The 23,283-nt window shown below is 41.3% G+C and overlaps 1 protein-coding gene and 2 long non-coding RNA genes across 3 annotated transcripts in view; 2 read left to right on the top strand and 1 right to left on the bottom strand.

Annotated features, from left to right (window-relative positions):
- Positions 1 to 5,295, bottom strand: part of LOC145865780 (uncharacterized) — a 34,273-nt gene extending 28,978 nt beyond the window's left edge. The window contains exon 1 of the long non-coding RNA XR_014383086.1: positions 5,217 to 5,295. This is a non-coding gene — a long non-coding RNA (uncharacterized LOC145865780). The remainder of the gene's footprint in view (positions 1 to 5,216) is intronic.
- Positions 5,296 to 7,654: 2,359 nt separating this feature from the next.
- LOC106590391 (uncharacterized) lies at positions 7,655 to 10,824 on the top strand. Its single transcript, XR_001325039.3, has 2 exons — positions 7,655 to 7,873; positions 10,034 to 10,824. It is a non-coding gene; the product is annotated as an uncharacterized LOC106590391 (long non-coding RNA).
- Positions 10,825 to 16,554: 5,730 nt separating this feature from the next.
- Positions 16,555 to 18,924, top strand: LOC106590392 (class E basic helix-loop-helix protein 22). The gene has a single exon (XM_014181365.3). It carries the CDS (start codon positions 17,136 to 17,138, stop codon positions 17,961 to 17,963), a length of 828 nt encoding a protein of 275 aa, XP_014036840.1. The 5' UTR covers positions 16,555 to 17,135; the 3' UTR covers positions 17,964 to 18,924.
- Positions 18,925 to 23,283: the final 4,359 nt, after the last annotated feature.

Raw genomic sequence — 23,283 nt, 5'->3', positions numbered from 1 at the left:
AGTGGAAGTTCTAGGCCTTGAAGTGTGGTCTTAGTTGTTAAGAGTATTGCGAGATGATCACACAAATTTCCATTCTAGCTAACTTTACAGCTGAATAATTAATCTAGAAGAAATATGGTGTATTAACAATTACAACGAATTGGTGTCAAATAATCCTGTTTTATACACACCACTTCTGAGCCGAACATTTACACTACATTATTCTGGGGTCAAACTGTACCATCAATTAAACAGCACGTGATATTGAATACTTTCAAAGCACACTACGCAACAAGAATTAAAACAGTTTCAGTAATTAGGGCAAAACCAGTGACTCCGGTGTTGCCAAAAACTGCATCTGTGTATAGCCAATGGAGTGCTGCAGCCTAAAAATACAATCATTATTAGAGCACAAATAATGACCTCACATACGAGCACCTGGGTGCACAGTGAATGAATCCATGTTTTTACTGAATTGATTCACTGTGTTTGGACAGCAATGAGTGTGAGGCTGCAGGTTACATTGTGAAGAGCTGCAGGAAGGTGACATTACATATAGCTGAACTATATACAGTAGAACATGTACTGTAGGGTGTGCAGTAACTGAAACTACGCTTGCTAAAGAACAGGTTTCTCAGATGGGGGAAAATATACACATCCCAGTCTACAACTACAGTATATTGAGGTATTTTCCATTTCTACTGTATGATACCAGAAGAGTTCATGTCTGTAACATTTCATTTTCCTGTCTCCTGGCTTTAGTTGCCCTACAAAAGAGAAACATGGCTTAAGGAGTCAAATGTGATGATCTCTCCACATCAGCATTAGAATAGAGAAGCCTTTCTCCTGCTTCAGCTGATAGTTAGCATCACAGAGAGAGAGAGGAGGAGGACGAGGGTGAGGTGGTGGAGGAGGAGGAGGAGTTGTTGGTGGTGGTGAGGGTGGAGGAGGAGGAGGAGGAAGAGGAAGAGAAGGAGAAGGAGAAAGAGAAGAAGGAGGAGGTGGTGGAGGAGGAGGAGGAAGAGGAGGAGAAGGAGAAGGAGGAGGTGGTGGTGGAGGAGGAGGAAGAGGAAGAGGAGGAGGAGGAGAAGGAGGAGGAGGCGGAGAAGGAGAAGAAGGAGAAGGAGGAGGAGGAGGAGGAAGTGTTGTTGGTGGTGGTGGAGGTGGAGGAGGAAGAGGAAGAAGAAGAGGAAGAGGTGGAGAAGGAGGAGGAAGAGGAGGTGGTGGTGGAGGAGGAGGAAGAGGAGGAGTTGGTGGTGGAGGAGGAGGAGGTGCCCTTACATGCATGTTTGACCCCTCAGTGATGTCAGAGGAGGGGAAGGTCCCGAACACAAGGCCCGTGGTCTCTTTACATCTCCCTCACAGAGAAATACAAGATGATATATTTCATGGTGAAATGGAAACTGCGTGTTATTTACATTATTCTAGTGGAATGTTGTCGTGATTGATATTTGGTGGGGTATCTTAAACAGGAATTCATTATGATTGAAAATGTATGAAGCATTTGATTAGACTAATAATGTAACAAATATTTTTATCTGGACTATATATAACAATCTTTAAATCACTGCTTTATGGATATGAATTCATAAAATAATAGCCCATTGATAATACCATATTTGTATATATATATATATATATACTCAATGACTACAGAGTGTCAACATCTCTGAAGGTATCACAGTGCTAAGCTATACATATTTATTTGAGGACATATTGACATGCTTTTAAGACTATATGCTAACCATGGTCCTTTCAACTCCAGATGGCTCAAACAAACTGAATGAATGACCCAAACTGGGGGTTGCTGACACTGCTACCGTTACATTTGACCTAGAGTACATTCATTTATATGTATTCATCTTTTAGAAATGGATATATTTCAGATTTCATTCTAAAATATATTACCACTAAAATAGATGTGACTTTGAACGCAAGCTATTGTATTTGGCATTAACAATTTAATTCCATTAAACTGGGTATTTTAGGAATAATTTGAAGCTGATCTGGTTCTGTTCACGATACCAACAACAACACAACAACTGTTTGGTATTTGGTGCTACACAACCCTGCCTGGGATAACATCCAGGCCTATCTGGGATAACATCCAGGCCTATCTGGGATAACATCCAGGCCTATCTGGGATAACATCCAGGCCTATCTGGGATAACATCCAGGCCTATCTGGGTTAACATCCAGGACTATCTGGGATAACATCCAGGCCTATCTGGGTTAACATCCAGGCCTATCTGGGATAACATCCAGGCCTATCTGGGTTAACATCCAGGACTATCTGGGATAACATCCAGGTCTATCTGGGATAACATCCAGGCCTATCTGGGATAACATCCAGGCCTATCTGGGATAACATCCAGGCCTATCTGGGTTAACATCCAGGACTATCTGGGATAACATCCAGGCCTATCTGGGTTAACATCCAGGACTATCTGGGATAACATCCAGGCCTATCTGGGATAACATCCAGGCCTATCTGGGATAACATCCAGGCCTATCTGGGATAAATATAGGGGGACAACTCAGATCAGGATTTCATTGAAATACAGTTATGATGACAATACCATCTAAGGATATCGTTCCAAACAAAAAAGAGTATGACTGGATGCCACTACTGTATTGTATAATAATGATACATTGCATTAGACTAGAGCAGGCCTCAACTATAGTCTAATAATAACCGCTGTAACTACATATTAACAGATGATCATGAGGCCTACATACATTGATGGTGGAGAGAGGACCGCTCATTCAAAAACTAAAACAACATGTCATGACAAGCCATCTCTCATAGTCTGTATACTACTGTACACTCCAGTCATTACAATGATCAATGACATACCAGAGCCATACATAGCCTAACATACATTATTATATATATATATATAAAGAGAGAGAGAGAGAGAGAGAGAGAGAGAGAGAGAGAGAGAGAGAGAGAGGAGATAGAGGGAGAGAGAGAGCTTCTATCTGCATATTTGTCAAAATGTAGTTATTGACATAACCTTGTCCTGTTCAACGATCTCTACCTATATAGTACTCTAAATACCCTAATTTGTGTTAAAAATGTTCTAAAGTATATCATATAAAAATTGCTGACACCATTCAAACCAATGAGGGGTCGGAACTATGCCAATTATCCCAGAATCCTCTTTTTGCAGATAGAACCTTCTAGTCCCAAGCTTTCGATATGACTCTGGGAAATAGTATTTATGAAGAAACACAAACAGCAGAGCAACCTTTAGACAGACTGTATATGCCAATGGTCACACTGTCTGTCATGGCTACACAACTCAACATGACAAGCAATATGACGACAGCAGAAATCATCCTGAAGTCACTGAAACACTACCTTATTATGCCATTGATTTGTAATATGACCACCATGACTACTTAATCATGTTTCCATCTAGTATTTCCCAGATACAATCTGATACTTCATGTTACTCAAATACTCACTAAGTTATATGGTTAGATCTTGGCTATCACTGACAATAATATAACCGTTAGCAATAATTGTTACCTCTATTTGAATAGCAAAATGGAATGATGGAGGTTAAATGGACTGATTTACAGATTCATTAAGCTTTTATTGTGTTTGTATCTTGTTAGTATACTGAAATAAAAAATAAATAAGGTTATCAAAAATGGAAATGTATTCCTAAATACGCAAAACATGAGATGTATTTGAAAGTATATATTTTTTGGTAGATAATCAGACACCCAATCGCCCCACTTCTTACCCTTCCCTATTCTTCATCTTCAATTCACAGCTATGCTTAGCTCACTCCCTCTCCCCCAATAGTCTCAATATCTTCCATTTCAGAATAACATCAGGTATCAAACAGCAGGCTTCTCAAGTCCATCTCTGGGTCTCAAATATTTACATGATCATTTGTACAGTAATGCAATCCACATTTCATGATATAATTGAGTGTTTGTTTTATCAATGCAAATATGGATAATCATATTGCTAATATTGACCATAAAATGTGTTTCTCATAGAAAGATTCCTGTCTGAAATCTAAAGATTATGATATGGATTGATGCAATCAAATGTTCATATTGAGTGGTTAATCAATGCTAATGTGGATAGCCTATCAAAGTGGTATTAATGAGATCCCCATCATTGCTTCTACAACCTTTGAGGTAACCAATTGTATATGTAATTTATTTCAGTGAGGTTCTGATGCTACAAGGTTAGGGGATAGAAGCCTATGGGCCTTTGTGTCTGTATAAGGAGGGTGGTCACAGTCTACATATACCCCGTTGTCAATTCCATTATACAGAAAACCACCGCGCTTATCGACTGTAAGAGGCTAAAGGCTTTAATAGCAACACATTTGAACAGAGACTATTTGATATTTCGATAGTTTTATCGTAGACTACATTTTACAACATCAGACAACACACTCATTATGTTCACATGAGAGAGTAACGTTAGTGTCTGAATGTTGCTAATTTACAGAAAATGTTCCCAGATTTTTCGTCTGGAATCGATTCAAATGTAATGTGAATATTCAGTCTGATACAACCACTTTAAATAGTTTGATTTGTTTTGAACCTATTTACATGCCTATTGACATTCATTACCCTACTACAAAAGTATTTACAGTTCAATAAAAGTATGTATTCCTACTGCGCGTGCATTTATAACCCATTAGTAACGTTTCCTAAATAATATATAATTCATCAATATGCTAGCTAGATAAAATGTGATTAAAGTACAGCTAGGTTTCTTCGTTTAGACATACATTTAATGACCAAACGATTGTCAAACCACTAGACTTCGATTTAATTCAGCCATTTGTGTTATTGTTTTTATGTTATAACGAATAATTCTAAAATGGCTATACTATAGCTTTTTGAGTCACTCAGAATATGTAGCGACAATTTTCACCTGCACATGGCTTACATCCACAACTTACATCAATGTATTTTCAAGTAGCCTAATATTTTCGAGTATTTAGTAAACCACCCCGTCAATTTGTATTGGCTCATGAAGAATGACTTGTGAGTTATGGTAATGCCACAATGCAAAGCACCACTTTTCCTTCGCCCATTGGATATCTAGTCTAGGCTACGCAAACAATAGCAGTTAAACCGAGCACTACAACCTCACACCGATTTGACCAAAGTATATTCTGCACAACACAATCCAATCTAAAATTGAACGAAACGTACTAGAACAAAATCTAACCTAAGGGTTCCAAATGCAGTCTTACTTGAGAGACCATAGCAATATCTCCATCCTCCGATTGAAAACCAGTCGCACACATTCCTCTACACCGACTGTTGGACTTGGGAAACATTTCAAACTTTTACATGTCCCACCTCTGGCCTTGGTGGAATTTGCATCTGCAGGGGGTAGTCATCCCCCCCTTTACCCTCTCCCCACCTCTCTCTCCCCCTCTAGGTTTAGTTTTCTCTGTGAGACAAGGGGCCCTCCGGTCGGCCCTTGATTAATACATGTTTATCTGTTTTGAAGTGCGGGACAATAGGGGATGGCCTGTGACCCCGCGGAGTCCCGACCTCGCGCAGGTTCATTGTGACGCGCTGGGAAAGGGGCTTTGGGATGGAGACCCCGGGCACTGACCCGCGCACATCCTAGAGCCTCGCCATTCATGCGCGCACCGCTGCACGTCGCCCGCAGCTTCCATTGTTTCAGTGGGGACAATAGCTTTTTTCCCTTTCTCTCCCCTCACAGTGAAAAAAAGTGCTTTAAAATGTCCCTCCAAAGTTGTATCCAGATATGTAGCAATGTACCACTGTTGCAACAGTATTGTGTTTTCACACGTGGATGAATCAATAGGCCTACTAAAACTGTAGATGACAACGCCTCTTCCAGATATTATATTAATATGTGTTATATATAGTATTGTCCGCTGATGTGGCATCACTAAACGATCATTGAATTCTCACAGCAATCGTGTGTTTAAAGGCCCGCTGTAACAGAGTGTAGTAGCCTAGATAGTATCCTCAATAGAGGGCAAGCATGTACCCTAGATAGTATCCTCTATAGAGGGCAAGCAGGGAGGTAGGTGTCACGTAGGGAGAGGAGAATGCCTGCAGCCTCCATCCACGGCGTCAAGAGAACAGGGGGAGAAGAATGGGAGAAATAGAGCGTGTTTTCGAGCACGCAGTAGCTTCTGTATTCATAGAAAGTGTGTGGACACACAGGCTATATTGACATATCATATGCAAAAATCAAATCAAGTGAAATATTTTTTTTAGTAACACCTTGCATGTGCGTGTGTGATTCGCTATGTGTTCGGGTCGTTTTCTTGAGCCATTAGCGTTAGAAAGTTTAGACCGGCTATAATGACATCATCTTTCCATGGGGCCAAGTGTGGGGATCCATACTGGGTTGTGTTTCCATTGGATATTTTGCCCCTGAGTCGATCTCGGCAGGAAGTGAAGGGAATTACAAACCAGTAGCACCGAACACAGGGGTGGCACTTAAATTAATTATTAATTGAATATTAAATAGCTCGTGTATAGACCTAATGTATTTTTTTACACTCATTCTGAAATTTGTTGAACCAAAATACGCAGGCCTGTACGAGAAGCTACCATCCATAACGTGACTGATATCAACGTGACTCCGTTTCATATCAAGACATGGACTGATGACTCGTTTGGAGAATTAGTCTCCTATAGACTGCCCTCACATTTTACTTGCCTCGGGGTCTACAATATTTGACATTTTTCAAAAACCCAGTGTTTTATAAAGCAGAATTGTTGCTATATTTGATTGTACTGTAAGAGCTGCAGCCACTTTATCTAATTTGGCCTAATTAGGATAGCTGCCGTTGGCCTCCCTCTCCGCATGAGAACTACACAGGCCAGAATATCCATGACATCTATGCTTGTAAAAGGGTGCTACGCATGGCGTATTCACAGCAAATGAAGGCCTATGCAGCATTATAATGTTCTACAAATATAAGAAGAATGCTATCCATGTAAATAAATGCTCCTGGGTGAATACGGCTCCCATTGATGTCCAATTGGCTAACTTAGAAGACCTTCAAGTATAGGTTAAGTACATTGCAATAAACTGGGTCGAGATGTGTTAAGTGCGTTCCGATGAACTGGGTCGAGATATGCTTTAATATCTCCAATCGTTAGGAGTTGTAAATATGCATTTTTACCTATTTAAGGTCGTGAAATAAATTTACATTTATATCTGGCCCATGAATCACGTGCGGTCTGAGGGCTCACCATCTCATTGGAACAGATTCAGTGAGATTGAGCTGCGGTCTAGAGGCAGAATGCGTGGAACTACAACGTACTAATGGAGCTCTCAGGACAAACGCTATTAAACATGACAAATTGCACCCAGCACACGAAGACGTCGATTCAATGGTGTACCTTTATTACGCACATTCCTAGTCTAGGTTCAGATTATCTTTGATGACACAAATCTAGTCCGCTATGATTTGGTGCACTGCTACATTTAACATCTTGAAAGAAACAAACACGACAAACAAAATGCATATATAGGCTAACAAACGTGACAAAATCCATTCATGTTATATTGACATTTGATATTTCCAACAGTGTGTGTGTGTGTGTGTGTGTGTGTGTGTGTGTGGGGGGGGGGGGGGGATTTAACTCATTGTAATGCACAGAACGACCTGCCCTCTTTTGAAAAAAGGGAAAAAGGAGCCATGCTTTGCAGAGCATCGCTCACACTGGTAGAATCCGCTACTCGCCCGCCGGAGTCCCCTGATTGTCCATCACTACACCGAGATAACCGGGAATAGGCCTACAAGCCGTTTGCTAACAACAAAACGAATCATATCATACAATGACGTGAAAGAAAACAAAAAGCGAATGGATACAGGACAATACCATGGGACCATCTGGCCTGCGAGAGAGGGTGAGTATGGAGCATCCATGTCTTCACTGGGTCGGTATTTCATATCATATATGACAAGGAAAGAAATGTGCTTTGTTAAGTGTCGTCCATGTGTAACATTAAAACTGACCATGCACACTCACTAGCCTATATGGTGTTGGGGTGTTGGCATGATTCGCTCAAAGCATAGGCACTCAAAGATAACGGACTTGCCTCCGACGTTGCACTTGCCATTGTTATTGCGGGCGTTAAAAAAATGCCTCTAGTAATTATGGATATGAATAAGGTTGACAAAGAGCCAGTAGAATCACTATACACGTTACTGCACAAGTGGGCTCATATATATGGGCTAGAGTTAGTCTACATAATCGATAAAAACGATGGAATGACTGCATGCTCATTATGCACTTGTTTGTTCGTCGCGCGGCGCTTTGAGACAATGGGTCCGCGCACGGACCTACTGGGTTTAGTTCTCAATGGTTACCGGATAGCGGGAAGGTAAACTATCAAGCGGTTTTGTTACACACTCCAAATATCGGTTCATAAAGGACTGTATCATTTAGATTTTTCATATGGGAGGGGGGATTTCCTCCCCCCCCCCCCCCCCATCTAAAATGGCGTTTCCCTTTGTTTCTCCATCCCAAATATTGAATGGGTAATGCGGTGCAATAATCATAGCCGTCTGAATACAAACTGCGTTCAAGCCTATACTTATATACATTAGTGAATATAATCTGTGTAACGGCAGAAATAGCTCCCAAAGCCTATTGGAACGCTTAGCAGCACTGTTGAGGCAGCAGCCTAGTTGCTGTAGTAGACAGGCTAGTCCTAATAGTAGTAGTGGAGGTAGTGGGGTTGTAGCCTTGACTCAATAATTGATCAATTCCATTTCAGTATACTTTGCACTGGTTTCATGAGGCAAATTGATGGATATAATGACGATTGGCATGCAGTTTCAAACGCGTTAATCATGCGCTATAAACACTATGGCGTTTTATATTCTATATATGCAAATAGTTACTACGCACAATTGATTTAATGAATGCACATTCTCTTGCTTAAAAGACTAAATGTAAAATAGTTTGCATAGTGAATGTAATGACATGAACAGATACATTGGTTCCATGTGCTGGCTTTGCACTGGTTTCAAAACCACGGACAGCGAATAGGGTCTGCATTGGACCTAAACACATTGTTCCACGAAATGGTTCTAATGGCTCACACACATTAAACAATTCGACACAATTGAAAAAAGAAAATCGCGCGCGCGTGTGTCCATTTTTAGAACAGTGCATCATTGCGTAACTGATTATATAGTCAGTCAATTTCAAACCTTTAGGCTAAACCAATATCCTAACTCACCTAGTGATATTATCAAACTAGCCTACTCACACAGATCGCTGTGCATTGGCATGACAAAACAGGATTTAAAATCCTCTTTCTATTCGTTCTATGTCCATCACTATACACTTTAACAAGGTGCGTCGAGTAATTGCAATAGCTAAGAAACAGGGAGATTAGGTTTAAACTGAGACTGAAGTGATTTTTCCTTAGTTTCAAGGGCACAGGAAGATGATTGGGGACGTTAGCTATAGAGAGAGAGGGAGAGAGAACATCTGTTTGCCCAGTGACGTCACCGTCCCCCATGCAATCCTCTTGTGCAGAAGGCAGATGCCTTATTTGTTTGGCTAGAGCGCCATTAATCCTGAAGTCAGCCGGCGAGGGGAAAAGACCGGGCTGAGGGAGATCAGTCTCATTTAGTGGTATCGAAAATGGGACATGTACAGCTCAGCTCAGCTCGTCCTCGGTCCCAGATGGATTTGTGAGGAGAGGAGCCTATATACCTTTGCCTTCGGTGGTTCCACGGTGCGTTGATGGAATGCAGGAGGAGGGCAGTTTTGAGGCTTTCGAATTGCCTCATTCGCGCTTTGCGGAATCTTTTATTTTTTATTTTTTTACTTGACCTGCGAGTAGACTGGTGCTATGCTTTCTCTTGTAAAGTGCCGTTCCATTTTTCCAAGCAGAAAGCGACCTTTATGGATCTCTATAGGCTTCTTTTTTTAATGTAAGACGAACACTTTTCCCCTGTTTGTAGGCTTTTCTCTCTTTCCCGTACAGGATTTTGTATTGACTTTCTAAGGTTTGTGACGCATTTGGTGTGTTCTTCTCTTTTTTTGGTAGGTGTTTGATGGAGGAATACGACGTGGTTGAAGCCTACTCCTGACGCTTTTTTTTTGCCAAAACAGACATCCTTTGAAGAAGATCAAATGGCCCGTCCCCCTTTTTGCCTCCGAGACGGATTCGGACTAATCATCAGTTTGAATCTAGCCCCCAAAAACAGTGCTAGTGACGACTTTAACCCATTACGCACGGGTGTCACCAAGCTCAATGGCCGCCGTGCTTCAATGTTTAATAGTTTTTTTCTATCAAATTACATTCAATTGTCATTATGGGGTAATGTATATAGCATACATTTATCAGCAGCTATGAGATGATGTTTGATAGTCTACACGAGTAACCTTCCATTACAGAATGCCACTCCAACTTCAAAGAACACTGACATCGGCACATAACTGTTCGCACTGAAGGTCTGAAGAAACGGGTGGTTGGTCTATATAGAACAAGGAATATTATGGGCGGAAATGGCAAAGAATGAATGTTATGGGTGGAAATGGCAAAATGTAACACACACACACACACACACACACACACACACACACACACACACACTGAGTGTTCTGAGGTTCTGGTTCTCCGTGTTCACAGCGGACCTTGATTTAATGTCTTACAATTAAGGCACGCGGTGAATGCCAAGAGCGGAGCCTGCTGTCATCTACGCGAGCGCACACAGCTTTCACTAAAGCGAGACACTAAAGCGATAACGGAAAAGGTTTGTTGTCTGCAAATTCCCCTGTAGTCTATGTTGTATCGTTTTCGTTTTTTCAGAGTAAATAAAGCACCCAATACTACCAGCTCATGTCTTCATATGATAACTGATGTCATTTCAAATGCATGTAGCCTACACTGTCGATATGCAACATGATCTATTGCAGCTAAAACATATGCAGCTTAAACATGTTAAAATATGTGGGAGGATGTTGTAAATGTGCCCTGTGGTCGAGTGTAACTGAAGGACCTTTGGTTGAGGTAGAGGCCTTGCATATACACAATCCGCTCTCAAGGCGCTGTCCACAACCACTGGTGCTGAAAGCAGTCCGCCGCAGAGCAGCCCATTTTGTTTTAGTAGGCTTGCGCTATACGCGAACGCTTCAGAATAACATTATTATACACGAAATATACAGTAAGCTATTATATTGAATAGGCCTACATGAAAGCAGGGCACAACCGGATGTATCTAAACAAAGGCACACAGCCTACATGCAGACCCACGCATACATATACACGCACATCAGGACTCACATAAATATGCACACAAACACACACGCCACAAGAATGCACGTACACAGTTACAGCCAAACAGTTCTACATTTCACTTAAAAATAGTAGCCTTCTTGTCTCCTTGTGAGGTTTATGTGTGATGACATTTGCAAGCAGTGACAACATAGCCTAATGTAACGATCAACCCGAATCTGTAGCCTCCTATGCATGGGATACGTAGGCTAAAACTTAGGCCTGCATATTTAACCGTCCATTCAACCCATAGCCTATTTCTGATTTTAACTAGGATAATTTGAGTCAGAATCTGAACATATAATCCAGATTTAAATATAGACTTCATCTCGAAAATTTGGAAGAGATATGGAAATTGTATTTGTCAAAAACATTTATACATATCCAATCAAATAGGCCTATGTTGAATCGTTTCTTCGTGGTTTGCAGATTTACAATAATACCCATAGGTATGCTATGCCACCTAGTGGCCGTTGCATACATGGGCAGACTTGAATACACTGTAGGCCCCTAACACAACACAGAGTGAGGGTCAACATGGCATGTCAAATCATTATATCAAGTTGACAAGGTTTCAGGGTAATCGCTAGCTTACAATATAGGATACAATTCATCAGAACTTGCTGTGGGAATGTGTGTTTGATAGGTCTATAGGTATACAGTGTGTCATTTTAAAAAGTATTAAGTTAGCTGTATCTTTCTCTGACAAACAGACAGGAAGAAGAGAAGGCATTCCCAGGTGATGTAATACCTGTATCACTACCCTTGGGTACCAGTGATTTGCTTGTTTTCCTATTTGACCAATGTTGAATTAGGTCATGAAGCCTCTCCCTCCTTTGATCAGAAGTACAAAATAACAGGTTTTTGGCTGAGAGACAGAGAGAGAGAGATTGAAAATTAAAAAAGGGATTCTGCATAGTCTGTTAGACACCCAGTAATATAAAGTCATCTTGGGTTATCTCTAATGACTCTGGTGTTTGGCCAATGAAAATAATGGCATACGTCCTGAGTACTTTTAGGTTATTCTACTGCTGCAGTAAATCATGGGCCTCTATGAATGACCTCAGATACATAAAGAGAGTCTGTTATCTCAGTGTTGAGTCAGTCAGGGCAGGACATGGCACAGTGAATAGCCCCACTGACCTGACCTGAATACTACCTACTCTAAGAGCAGAAGCAAACACAGTAATTGATCTGAAATGACCACTCTGGCATTGGGAAATCGCTACTCAATACAAAAATAAATCTCTTCATGTGATTGTGTTGCCATGCAACAAAACAGTTGTTCTACATTCTAGCTGCCTATTAAAGCAGAGGTTGACTGCTCTCTGATGATAAGAGCCACCATAAAACAGCATTTAGACATCGTTAATGCCCTAAGTCACATTCCTGGGGATAAGGCCGGTGGCTGTAGTTCAGCTATAGGCACTTTAAAGTCATAGAGATGTCTACTCCATGGTTCACTCTGGCCTTGCAAGTTGCCTATGTTTTGACCAGGGGCCAGGCACTCCGAGGCAGCAGGAGAGAGAACAGAGATACGGATGATCATGTAATGACTGTCTCGTCTTTGGAACGGGGCAGATAGATAACTTGTCAGTCTCCCTCTGTGCTGCACATGATTTTTGTTTAATAAACCAATGAAAATGTAAGTTGTTTACCATATCCTTGTATTCATAATTTCCACACCTTGGGGAAATGTATGATTCCTGACAAGACATCAAATATTATTGAATGATCATTTATTACATAAGTATAAACACAAATCAAATGATATTCATGAATGAACAACAGCAGTTATTTTTCAACGCAGAAAATTGAGGAAGTTAAATACATTTAAATTCCTGGATTTCAATCTCCTCTAAATTGCCTTGAATTCTTTTGAATTTCTAACATGCATATCCAGGTCTATTGTATCATAGTGGTTGTTGTGTGCCACCGTGTGGTAGAAATGACTTACTACATTAAGACTCGAATATGAGACGGAGAAAAATAATGGGGATTCCTTCAGCACATTATAGCTCAGAGACAGAGCAAAGGAAACACTGTAAACGTGTGAGATGACAGTTAATAGTCGATGTAGAGTGACCAATTGGAGGATGGAGACACAACAAACACACCCTCTCAAGACAGACATTTGGATCCATCATGTGTAGCTGGATCAGGAGCCATGTGGCCCTCTATTGAAGTATGAAGATTTCTGACACACTTTGATTTGGGGGTGAATTGTGATTGTGACCCTTTATGATGTGCAATTAGACTCCTCAAGATATTTCTCCCATCTTTAAGCTGTAAAGAGTACTACACTGAACAGAAATATCAAGGCAACATGTAACATGTAAAGTGTTTGTCCAATGTTTTGTGAGCTGAAATAAAAGATCCCAGAAATGTTCAGTACACACTAAAAGCTTATTTCTGAGATTTTGTGCACAAATTTGTTTACATGCCTGTTAGTGAGCGTTTCTCCTTTGCCAAGATAATCTGTTTTTCTGACAGGTGTGGCATATCAAGAAGCTGATTAAACAGCATGATCATTACACAGGTGCACTTTGTGTTGGAGACAATAAAAGGCCACTCTAAAATGGGCAGTTTTGTCACACAACACAAGGCCACATATGTCTCAAGTTTTAAAGGAGTGTGAAATTGTCATACTGACTGCAGGAATGTCCACCAGAGCTGTTGCCAGATAATTTAATGTTCATTTTTCTAACTTAAGTAGCCTCCAAAGTCATTTTAGAGAATTTGGCTGTACGTCCAACCAGCCTCACAGCCGCAGACCACATGTATGGCTTCATATCAGCAAGCAATCTGCTGATGCCAATGTTGTGAACAGAGTTCTCCATGGTGGAGAGAGGGGGGGGGGGGGGTTATGGTATGGGCAGGCATAAGCTACGGACAATGAACACAATAACATTTTATCAATGGCAACTTCAATGCACAGAGAAACCGTGACGAGATCCTGAGGCCCACTGCCGTGCCATTCTTACACCACCATCACTTCATGTTTCAGCATGATAATGCACGGCCCCATGTAGCAAGGATCTGTACACAACTCCTGGAAGATGAAAATGTCCCAGTTCTTCCATGCCCTGCATACTCACCAGACATGCCACCCATTGAGCATGTTTGGGATGCTCTGGATCGAGGTGTATGACAAAGTATTCCAGTTCCCGTCAATATCTATCAACTTCGCAGAGCCATTGAAGAGGAGTGGGAGAACATACCACCGGCCACAATCAACAGCCTGATCAACTCTAAGCGAAGGAGGCATGTAAGGTTTTTTTGTAAGGTATCTGTGACCAACAGATGCATATCTGTATTCCCAGTCATGTGTAATCCATAAATTACGGCCTAATGAATGTATTTCAATTGACTGATTTCCTTATATGTAACTTAACTGAAACTCAGGAAATGCACCTGTCCTGAGGAAATGCACCTGTCCTGTAATCACAATGAGGTCATCAAGCCCTGCTCTAGATGGTCCCCTTCGTCCCTACACTCTCTCCATGATCAGCTAAGTGCTGACTGTGTGATGAGAGAAGAAATGAGGCAGGAGGGTGCTGAGCCTGTGAATGCTGTTTCTACATCCAGCCCCATCTTGTCTCATTAGCCCAGACTGATTGGGCATGAAGGTGTTCCCTCGCTGTCTCAGGATAAAGTGAGTGTCTTCGCCTCTCGCCAGACCATCATTCTTTAGTATTCCAGCGTCAGTGCAAGCTGAGAAGCCCCTCACAGACACTACAGTATATCATTACCAGAAGCTGTGTAGGAAGCCTAATTGACCTGGTTGAAACCCAGAAACATTGACCTTGAGATTACACCTCAATACCATGAGGATGCTGCTGACAGATAGGGGAGTGTGTGTGTGTGAGAGAGAGAGAGAGAGAGAGAGAGAGAGAGAGAGAGAGAGAGAGAGAGAGAGAGAGAGAGAGAGAGAGAGAGAGCAAGAGAAAGAGAGAGAGAGAGAGAGAGAGCAAGAGAGCGAGAGAGAGCGAGCGAGCGAGAGATAAAGCAAGAGAGCTAGAGAGACAGATAAAGAGGCAGAGATAAAGAAAGAGAGAGACAGCGAGAGTGAGTGAGAGAGAGAGACATCGAGAGAGAGAGGGAGAGCAAGAGAGCGAGAAAGAGAGACAGAGAGAGAGAGAGAGAGACAGAGAGAGAGAGAGAGAGAGAGAGAGAGAGACAGAGAGAGATCGAGAGAGAGAGAGAGCACATCCAATATCCAAGCAGTGTTGCTAATTCTGCAAAGTTTGGTTAAGGGGAAATCTTTATTTCGGGGGTAAATAAATGATATGATCCCTCAGGATCACAGTTCTGAGTTGTTTTCATAGATGTAGGATATACTTTATGTCAGTAGATGGCAATGTCAGCCCAAGTAATGTCTAGCCAGCATGACTTCTTTGGATGGTTTTGTTCTCTCTGAAGCCCTGAAGTCTGAGGGGTTGCAAATAATTGATTATACTCAATCATTCAATGTATGCAGTTATTTACTTATTAAGATTACTTATTATAACTTTATTTATTGTGAATAATACCTCAGAAAGCAAATCAGTACATTTTTTTGCAGACAATTTAGTCATCATGCCATGAGTATCTTATTATAAGACAGCTACGACTGCACATCTATTGTCTGGACAATATAAGCTCCTTATGGGGAGAGGAACGCGTTAAAGAGGCTTGTATCTGGGGGCCATCAACGATTTGTAAAAATGTAAATCATTTTAATCGAAGCAGAAATATAATAGCCTGGATACCAGTTAGTTGAGTGTATCATTCCACTCCTTGCCTGTCCTTGTCGTGTCAAACATTTGGCATGACACAGAATACAAGGAGTGGAATGTTAGCAAAAAATATTATGCAATTCAGGCTAAAAACTGTAGGCTATTGCATGAATTACAATTCTCACGACACAGTTTGAACTGGCTTAAAATAATAGACGCGTAAACTTTGAGTGGAGTCAATATAGTGTAAGTTCTAAATGAAGGTCGTTTGATGAAGACAGCGGAGAAAGCAAGGAGGGAGAAATTGTCAAACTTGAGGATAAATATAGTCTAGTGTCTCAGTAGTCAATGAAGAGTTATATTATCCGCCTGACTTATCCATCATTCAAAAACGGAGAGGCGCATTTAGATTGCGCATTGACGGGTGAATGTCGCCACGGATGTCACTTTTAAAAGCAGTGGTTTGGGTTTCTAATAGGAGGCAGCTCCTTTCAAACATATGTACTCAAGCGTGTATACAGATGGTAACTCGAATAATAGACCCGAGCGCCCCTTTATAACGCTGTAAGCAGCTCCTCAGATCACAACGTGTGTGCGCGCAGAGCCACTATACCCAAACGGAGAGGGACAGAGAGATACAGAGGGAAGAGGGAGAGAGCACGCGGGATTGTTTGTTACCGTTTAAATCCCATTAATTCAAACGTTAACCTGATTGGGTACAGAGAGGGAGGAAGAGAGAGTGAGAGAGAACTGTGTCCCAATAGGCGAATCCTCTTCATATTAACCCGCCTCGAGATAATGATGTAAAAGACCCCGTTCTTGCGCGTGAAGCTGATCGCCGTAGAGATCTGCTGAAGGTGAATCAGAGCGAGATAAGGAGCGCGAGCGCAGAGAGCAGAGGGAAAGAGCAGAGCAGAGGGAAAGAGCAGAGCAGAGGGAAAGAGAAGAGCAGAGGGAAAGAGCAGAGCAGAGGGAAAGAGGGCCGACCTGTCTCCAGCATCTTAGTTGACAAGTCGAGCAATAATAAGCGATCAAGAACAACTCAGTCTCTCTGACAGCGCACAAGGCAAGAAACGTATACAAGAGCCGTCGCCGGGAGAGAGTCTCCAGAAACTGCCACCCACTAAAGCAGAGTCTGGAGGAGAGGAAGTGCTATGGACAGGAGAATGAACTTGAACGGACCAGGAGATATTTTCCACAAAACTCTCAGCGCCGTCTCCAACAAAAAGATGGATTCCTTCAGGTCGACGGCTGGTGTTGACCTGCCGGGGTCCAGGGACCACCAGTCACCCATCAGCTGTTTCGACCAGACCGACTCGGACCCGATTCAACCCGGTGGACTGGCTGGGGGTCGAGGGGGACCGCTGGGTCTGCCTACCGGATCTTTGTGCGTCAAATTCGGAGAGAGCAGTAACAGGACCTCGGCTGCAGAGAGCAGTGGCGGGGAGCAGAGCCCGGACGATGACAGCGACGGCAGATGTGAGATGGTCCTCCTGGCCGACGGGAGAACTGTGGCCGCCGGTAAACCGGAGGGAGGTAAGAAAAACAAAGAGCAGAAAACACTCAGACTAAACATCAATGCGCGGGAGAGACGGAGGATGCACGACCTGAACGACGCGCTGGATGAGTTGCGCTCTGTCATCCCGTACGCGCACAGCCCCTCCGTCCGGAAACTCTCCAAAATCGCCACTTTGCTGCTCGCCAAAAACTACATCCTCATGCAGGCGCAGGCTCTGGAGGAGATGAGGAGGCTGGTGGCCTATCTGAACCAGGGCCAGGCCATTTCAGCGGCGTCCATACCCGCCACCACGGCCCTTGCTGCACCGGGTCTACCAGGTCTGAGTGCGGGGATAAGTGCGTACGACCAGCCGCCTGTGTACCCCTTCTCCACCGGATTGGCCGGGTCTTCCTGCCCCGACAAATGTGTCCTTTTCAACAACGTCACCTCGAGCCTGTTTAAACAATGCGCGGACAAGCCTTAACAGCATCACAACAACGAGCAAGTACCAGAGACTCAGAGAAGCAAATGCCAGAGCGAACAACACTTTTTAAAACAAGCGGCGACTTTGGAGAGAAGAGGTTCGAAGTCAGTGTAGACCGAGAAAAGTGAATGCGATGATGAGTACATTTATAACATTTACAAATGCATTGGAAAAGCTTTTTGTTAAGACAACGCCTGATTGTGTATATATAAAGCATCCTTTAAGTGCTTGTATGAATGAAAGTGAAAAACCAAACAGAAATGTATGAGTGTCTCGCAAGTGGTGATGGATTGACAGTTGTTTACCACTGCGCAAATATGGACCCTATGTGAAAAGTTATGACCTGACAAAAACATGCGACCGTTTCACTTGAATAGATGGAACAACTTAAGACATTAGTTAATATAAGAAACCACAACCTTGCTGCTTTACTTACTTTATTTATAACTTAAGAAGGTGTTTTCTTATTGGTGGTTATTTGGTGATCTTTTGAGAATGTGCTGAGCAACTAAGAGTCTGAGGGAAAGCAAAATGAACTAAAATGAATACGAAAATAGTTGTTTTAATCTCTCAATACAGAGTTCATAGTCATTTATATATTTTTGTTGTATCAAACACTTGTGCTACATTGGCAGTTTCCTTGGCACTGTAAAATAATTACATTTGAGTCTCTAAAAACCTGTATGTTCAGTTCATGTTCTTTTCAATTTGTCCGTTTTTATTTATTGATTTGATACATTTTATTTGCATGGTGGTACTGTATTCTGCATTAGCGACGTGTCTAATTTGCGTAATTTCCTACACACTCATGCAATAAGGCCGAGGTCTTGAGGGATCAGACGCGCTGTCAGGTCAAGCAGTGGATTATTGTAGATACATTAGTAATTATAAGAATAAAGAGGGCCATTTGTATGTGTTGATGTGTTGGAAAGCTTTATTAAAATATTTTGAACAAAACGAATACCTTCGTCTGGTCGTCTGATGAAATCACTGAAACTGGAGTCATTTAAGAAAACGAAGCCGGGACTGAAATATATTGTTCAGAGAAAGGCCACTTTGTCTCATTTATCTTCGAAAAATCTGAACGTGGGATAAGGAAATAATAAACATTTCTGAAGAAATGGGATTGTGCACCTTATTATCAACTATAAATATTCTAACATTATAATTCTCTATTCATGGCCCATATCCTAAATAACGATTCAATTCAATTTCTCCTTATCTCAGGTCATGTTTTACTAAAACCATAAAGTGCTTGTTGATCTTCGGAAAGTCGCCACATGCCAAGCATGTTGTAAAAATAATAATGAGATGATACTTTTATGCTCCATCACAAACGGTAACTTTTCTGGACCTTGAGATGTAAAGTCACACGAAGCCTTGGGAGCAAAGGCCAGACGTGGTGGGCAACGTTGCCCTGCGGCTAGAAGCGCATGTCTGTTAGTATTACACCACGAAGCTCAGCCAGGTTTAATTATTATTATTAAAACAATTTCCATGACGCTGTCTAATAATTTGTTAATTCGACAACAACTGTGTATGAAAACTGTCGACTGTAATACCTACATTCGTTTAATGAAACACATCGTTAAGGCAATTAGACCTCCAGAATGTGATTAAGGAACGTAATTACGACACTGTTCATTGCAGTAATTGGGTGTCTTTAATCACGACGTAGCACAGTGATCAGCGGCACTGCCGTTGGTGTGTTTTGTCCTGTATTGTCCTGCTTCTCTTGTCCATCAGCAGGACTGAGATTAAAAGACAGGGCCAAAGGACAACCCCGGAAAATTGTGTTCAAACTGAAGCAATTGTGTATTATGCTAGAAATCACACATTTAATCCAATTCATGTAGGATAGACCACAATAGGATGTGGTCAAAGAGAATATCTAGGAAATTGGATAAATCATCTGATCTACATTTTTTAAGCCTTCAACTTTTCTTTCTGTTGCAAATGATTGCGACAACAACAGGCTATTTGATACTGTGACGTTTCACAGCATCAGTAGATCTATTAAACCTTTTTTTGATCAGCTAAAATAAATTAAGAAATGAAAACAAAAGCAAATGACAACAAAAAAATGAACACAAATGATCATTATTGACAAAATAATGGTAATTCAAGATAATATAAAATAACAAATTGTTTTATATATTTTTAAATATTTGGTACTATAGCTTTTATTTGATAAAGTATTCTATGAAGTATCAAAATCATGTTTTGTTTATATCCATATTGAATAGCTGAGCCACTCTAAGAACAAGTGAACAGTTTGATGGCAGTAGTCGTCAAAGCAGCGTTTCAGCACCATGGATAGCACCATTCTTCAGTTTGAGACGTTGTCAGTGGGGCTCGCTGAAGACAACTGCAGAACGTTTGTTTCAACTGAACAACTACTTTAGAAGCAGATAAACATGGCTATATTGACACAGCTCTGTCAAAGACCCTTTCTTCAGTCAACTAGGGGATAAATCTACTCTCGCTGGCCAATAGACAGAGAACTAAACTATTTATCTGGTAAGCCTATAAGGCTGTCTATAATAATGGAAAACAATTACTTGTAATTTATTTTGATTCATCTTTGAAATAAACAATTCAATAGAATTATAAAATACATGATAGTCTTTTTAATTTAAATGTATTTCACATAAATTCGAAATAAACTAAACATGTATTGTTTCTAAAGCAGAAACATGGATTTAGCAAATAAATGACAGTGAAATATAGCCCAGTATGCCTCTATGTACATGTTGTCCATTTAAATCATTTACATCTGATACAAGAAGCTCAGAGAACTGAGGGTATTACACACTGGCAGTGTGTCTCACCGTAGAATATTCTAGATTATAATACAACAAAAAACCAAACACACGTTTATAAGCAGTGTTTCCTTCAAGTGAGAGCTGATATCATACAAAGTCTTGTACATTTGCCATCACTATTCTAAGCATCTGAATGTCCATCTGACATGGTGTATTCTACCTAGTTCACGGCTTTGTCATATTTCTGTGCCAGTTTCCAATCTAGAGCCCAGTGTGTGTATGTGAGCCATTTAGACAACAGGGTCATTACACTGTCCTATCTAATCCCATCAAGAGCATAAACGGTTTGAATCACCACACAATGAACCTTAATCAGGAGGGGAAATAATCAGACACACATCAAGAATGGCTCTGGTATAGAAATACTGTCAGCAATTACTGCCAGAAATCAACTAGTTTCAGGAGCTGACACACAAGACTGGATTGTTTCAGCTTTCAGCACTTTTTCCAGTAGTAAAATAACTGCAGTGCACATTTTTACACCCACCATAGTAATGACAGACAGCAAATTGGGCTATTGGAAACCGAGACTTCACAAAAACATTCATTATGCAATATGCATTAATGCATAAATGACTGGAGAATTTAAACCATACTAATACTCACATTAGCCCAATAGACCCTCTTCCCCTGGGGAGAGAAAGAGCCATGTGTGTGAAGAAGAACCAGAACAGTATCAACAGGAAACAGGAAGAAGGCACCTATAGTTCAAAGCAGCTAAACTGAAAATATTATTCAGAATGTGATGACTTCTACAGTGGTACATTGTGTGAGGTAGCTTGATATCATTGTGTTTGATCTGTTATCTTATTCGGAGTCTTTTGTTGTTTTCACTGATTCAGACATTCAAGTTTGTTTAGGAGGGAGTGCAGGAGAGTTTGACTGTAATGTTTCCCCCCATCGCATCAGTTAATTCTGTATAAGTCATAGCGATAGATGAGTGTAGCTGTGGTGTACTGTCTGAGCCAACATGAGGGCAGATTCCCAAACTCTGAACCGTACATTTATGGTTCTCTGGCTCCTGTATGGTAGGACAGTGGTAAACTAAGAGGAATACAGGTAGGTATCTGACTGTACCACCAGTGCTCAGTAGCCAGCAGGCTAACATTAGCCAATAGCCAGTTTATGGCTAGACTCAGAGGTCATGAATAAAAGGGGAAAGATAAAAAGCCCCTTTTCATAAACCATCAAATATTCAACTGACCATATCTAGTGCCACCAGGATACCTATTCATAACATTAATGTGATGTATGCTAAGGATGGTAAACATAAAATACACATAAGCGCAGTGAATTCAACATATCAGTAACAGGCAAAAACTCTGGGAATTGTATGACCCACGTCATGTCATAAAGGGGGAGTGAAGATACATGTCCTGCATTGGGCTCAGACACCCAATATCAACTGCTGGGCTGTACAGATGTAGGATCTTCTTTTGATCACTCTTTTGTTGCTGAGAATTTTCTTGCCAGCAGGAAATGCAACCTTGTAGTGTATTTGAAGTTTAAAAAGGCTTCTAAAGTTTGTCATTTCCACTTTGACAGTTCTGGCTTGATTTGCCCAAACTTAAAGTGTATCAACCCCTACACAAATGTCCATTAATTATAATCCACATAATAATTGACATTTCCTGTTACTGCAGGATTATTTTCCTGCCTTAGCAAACCTGCTCACATTAAGATACTACATCTGTAACTCCCTTTGGTCAGGCACAAGCTACCAATGTGTCATGTAGGTAACCTGGGCATGCAGACTACACTGTTCAATGCAGATCTACGGAATTCTGAAAAAGGGGCAATACTGAGACTAGGACTGGGGGGCTTATCGAAAGAAATTACAAAGTAAACACAGCAAGTGAGATCAGATTAGGATTATGTTAATATACAGAGTAAGAATAGTTCATGTATGCTTATCCTAAGACTCTGTATTGCAATTGGAATGTGTTTTGCGCATTTGAAGGCAGACTCTGGTCACATGGAGGATGTTGTATGGTGGACCTAGGAAAACTCTACCCCCCGAAAAAGTCATTCCAGTGGCCTGAAGTGAACTGTTGGCTGTGTGGTTTCTCTGACTGAGTAAGAACTCATATAGAGTACGAGATGAATAAGTAACACAATCATTCTTCTACTGTCCATTGCTTTTTATCTTCCTTTCATTCATACATGATCTACTATCAATATGTCTACATGTTTACAGACATCAGTTACACATACAGTATTTATCTAATATGAACAATCAGTGATGCGTACATGTATTCATATATTTATTGTATGTGCTTGTCTTTAGAGTGATTGTAAAGAGGATGTTTGAGTGTCAGCCTTGAGGTCAGGTGAACATATGGCCCTATGTTTGTCCCTGACTGGTTGACTGACTGGCTGGCTGACTGGCTGGCTGGCTGACTAAGTGGCTGGCTGACTGGATAACTGAATGACTGACTGACTAACTGACTGGTTGACTGGCTGACTGGCTGACAGGCTGACTGGCTGACTGGCTG

This window comes from Salmo salar, chromosome 29 (assembly GCF_965601325.2).
Source record: "Salmo salar chromosome 29, fSalSal1, whole genome shotgun sequence".
Lineage (NCBI taxonomy): Eukaryota > Metazoa > Chordata > Actinopteri > Salmoniformes > Salmonidae > Salmo > Salmo salar.
This window is presented reverse-complemented; position numbering and strand designations above follow the sequence as displayed.

Bases quoted from the DNA above. Each gene is read 5' to 3' on its own strand.
- LOC106590392 (XM_014181365.3), top strand. From the start codon at position 17,136: ATGGACAGGAGAATGAACTTGAACGGACCAGGAGATATTTTCCACAAA.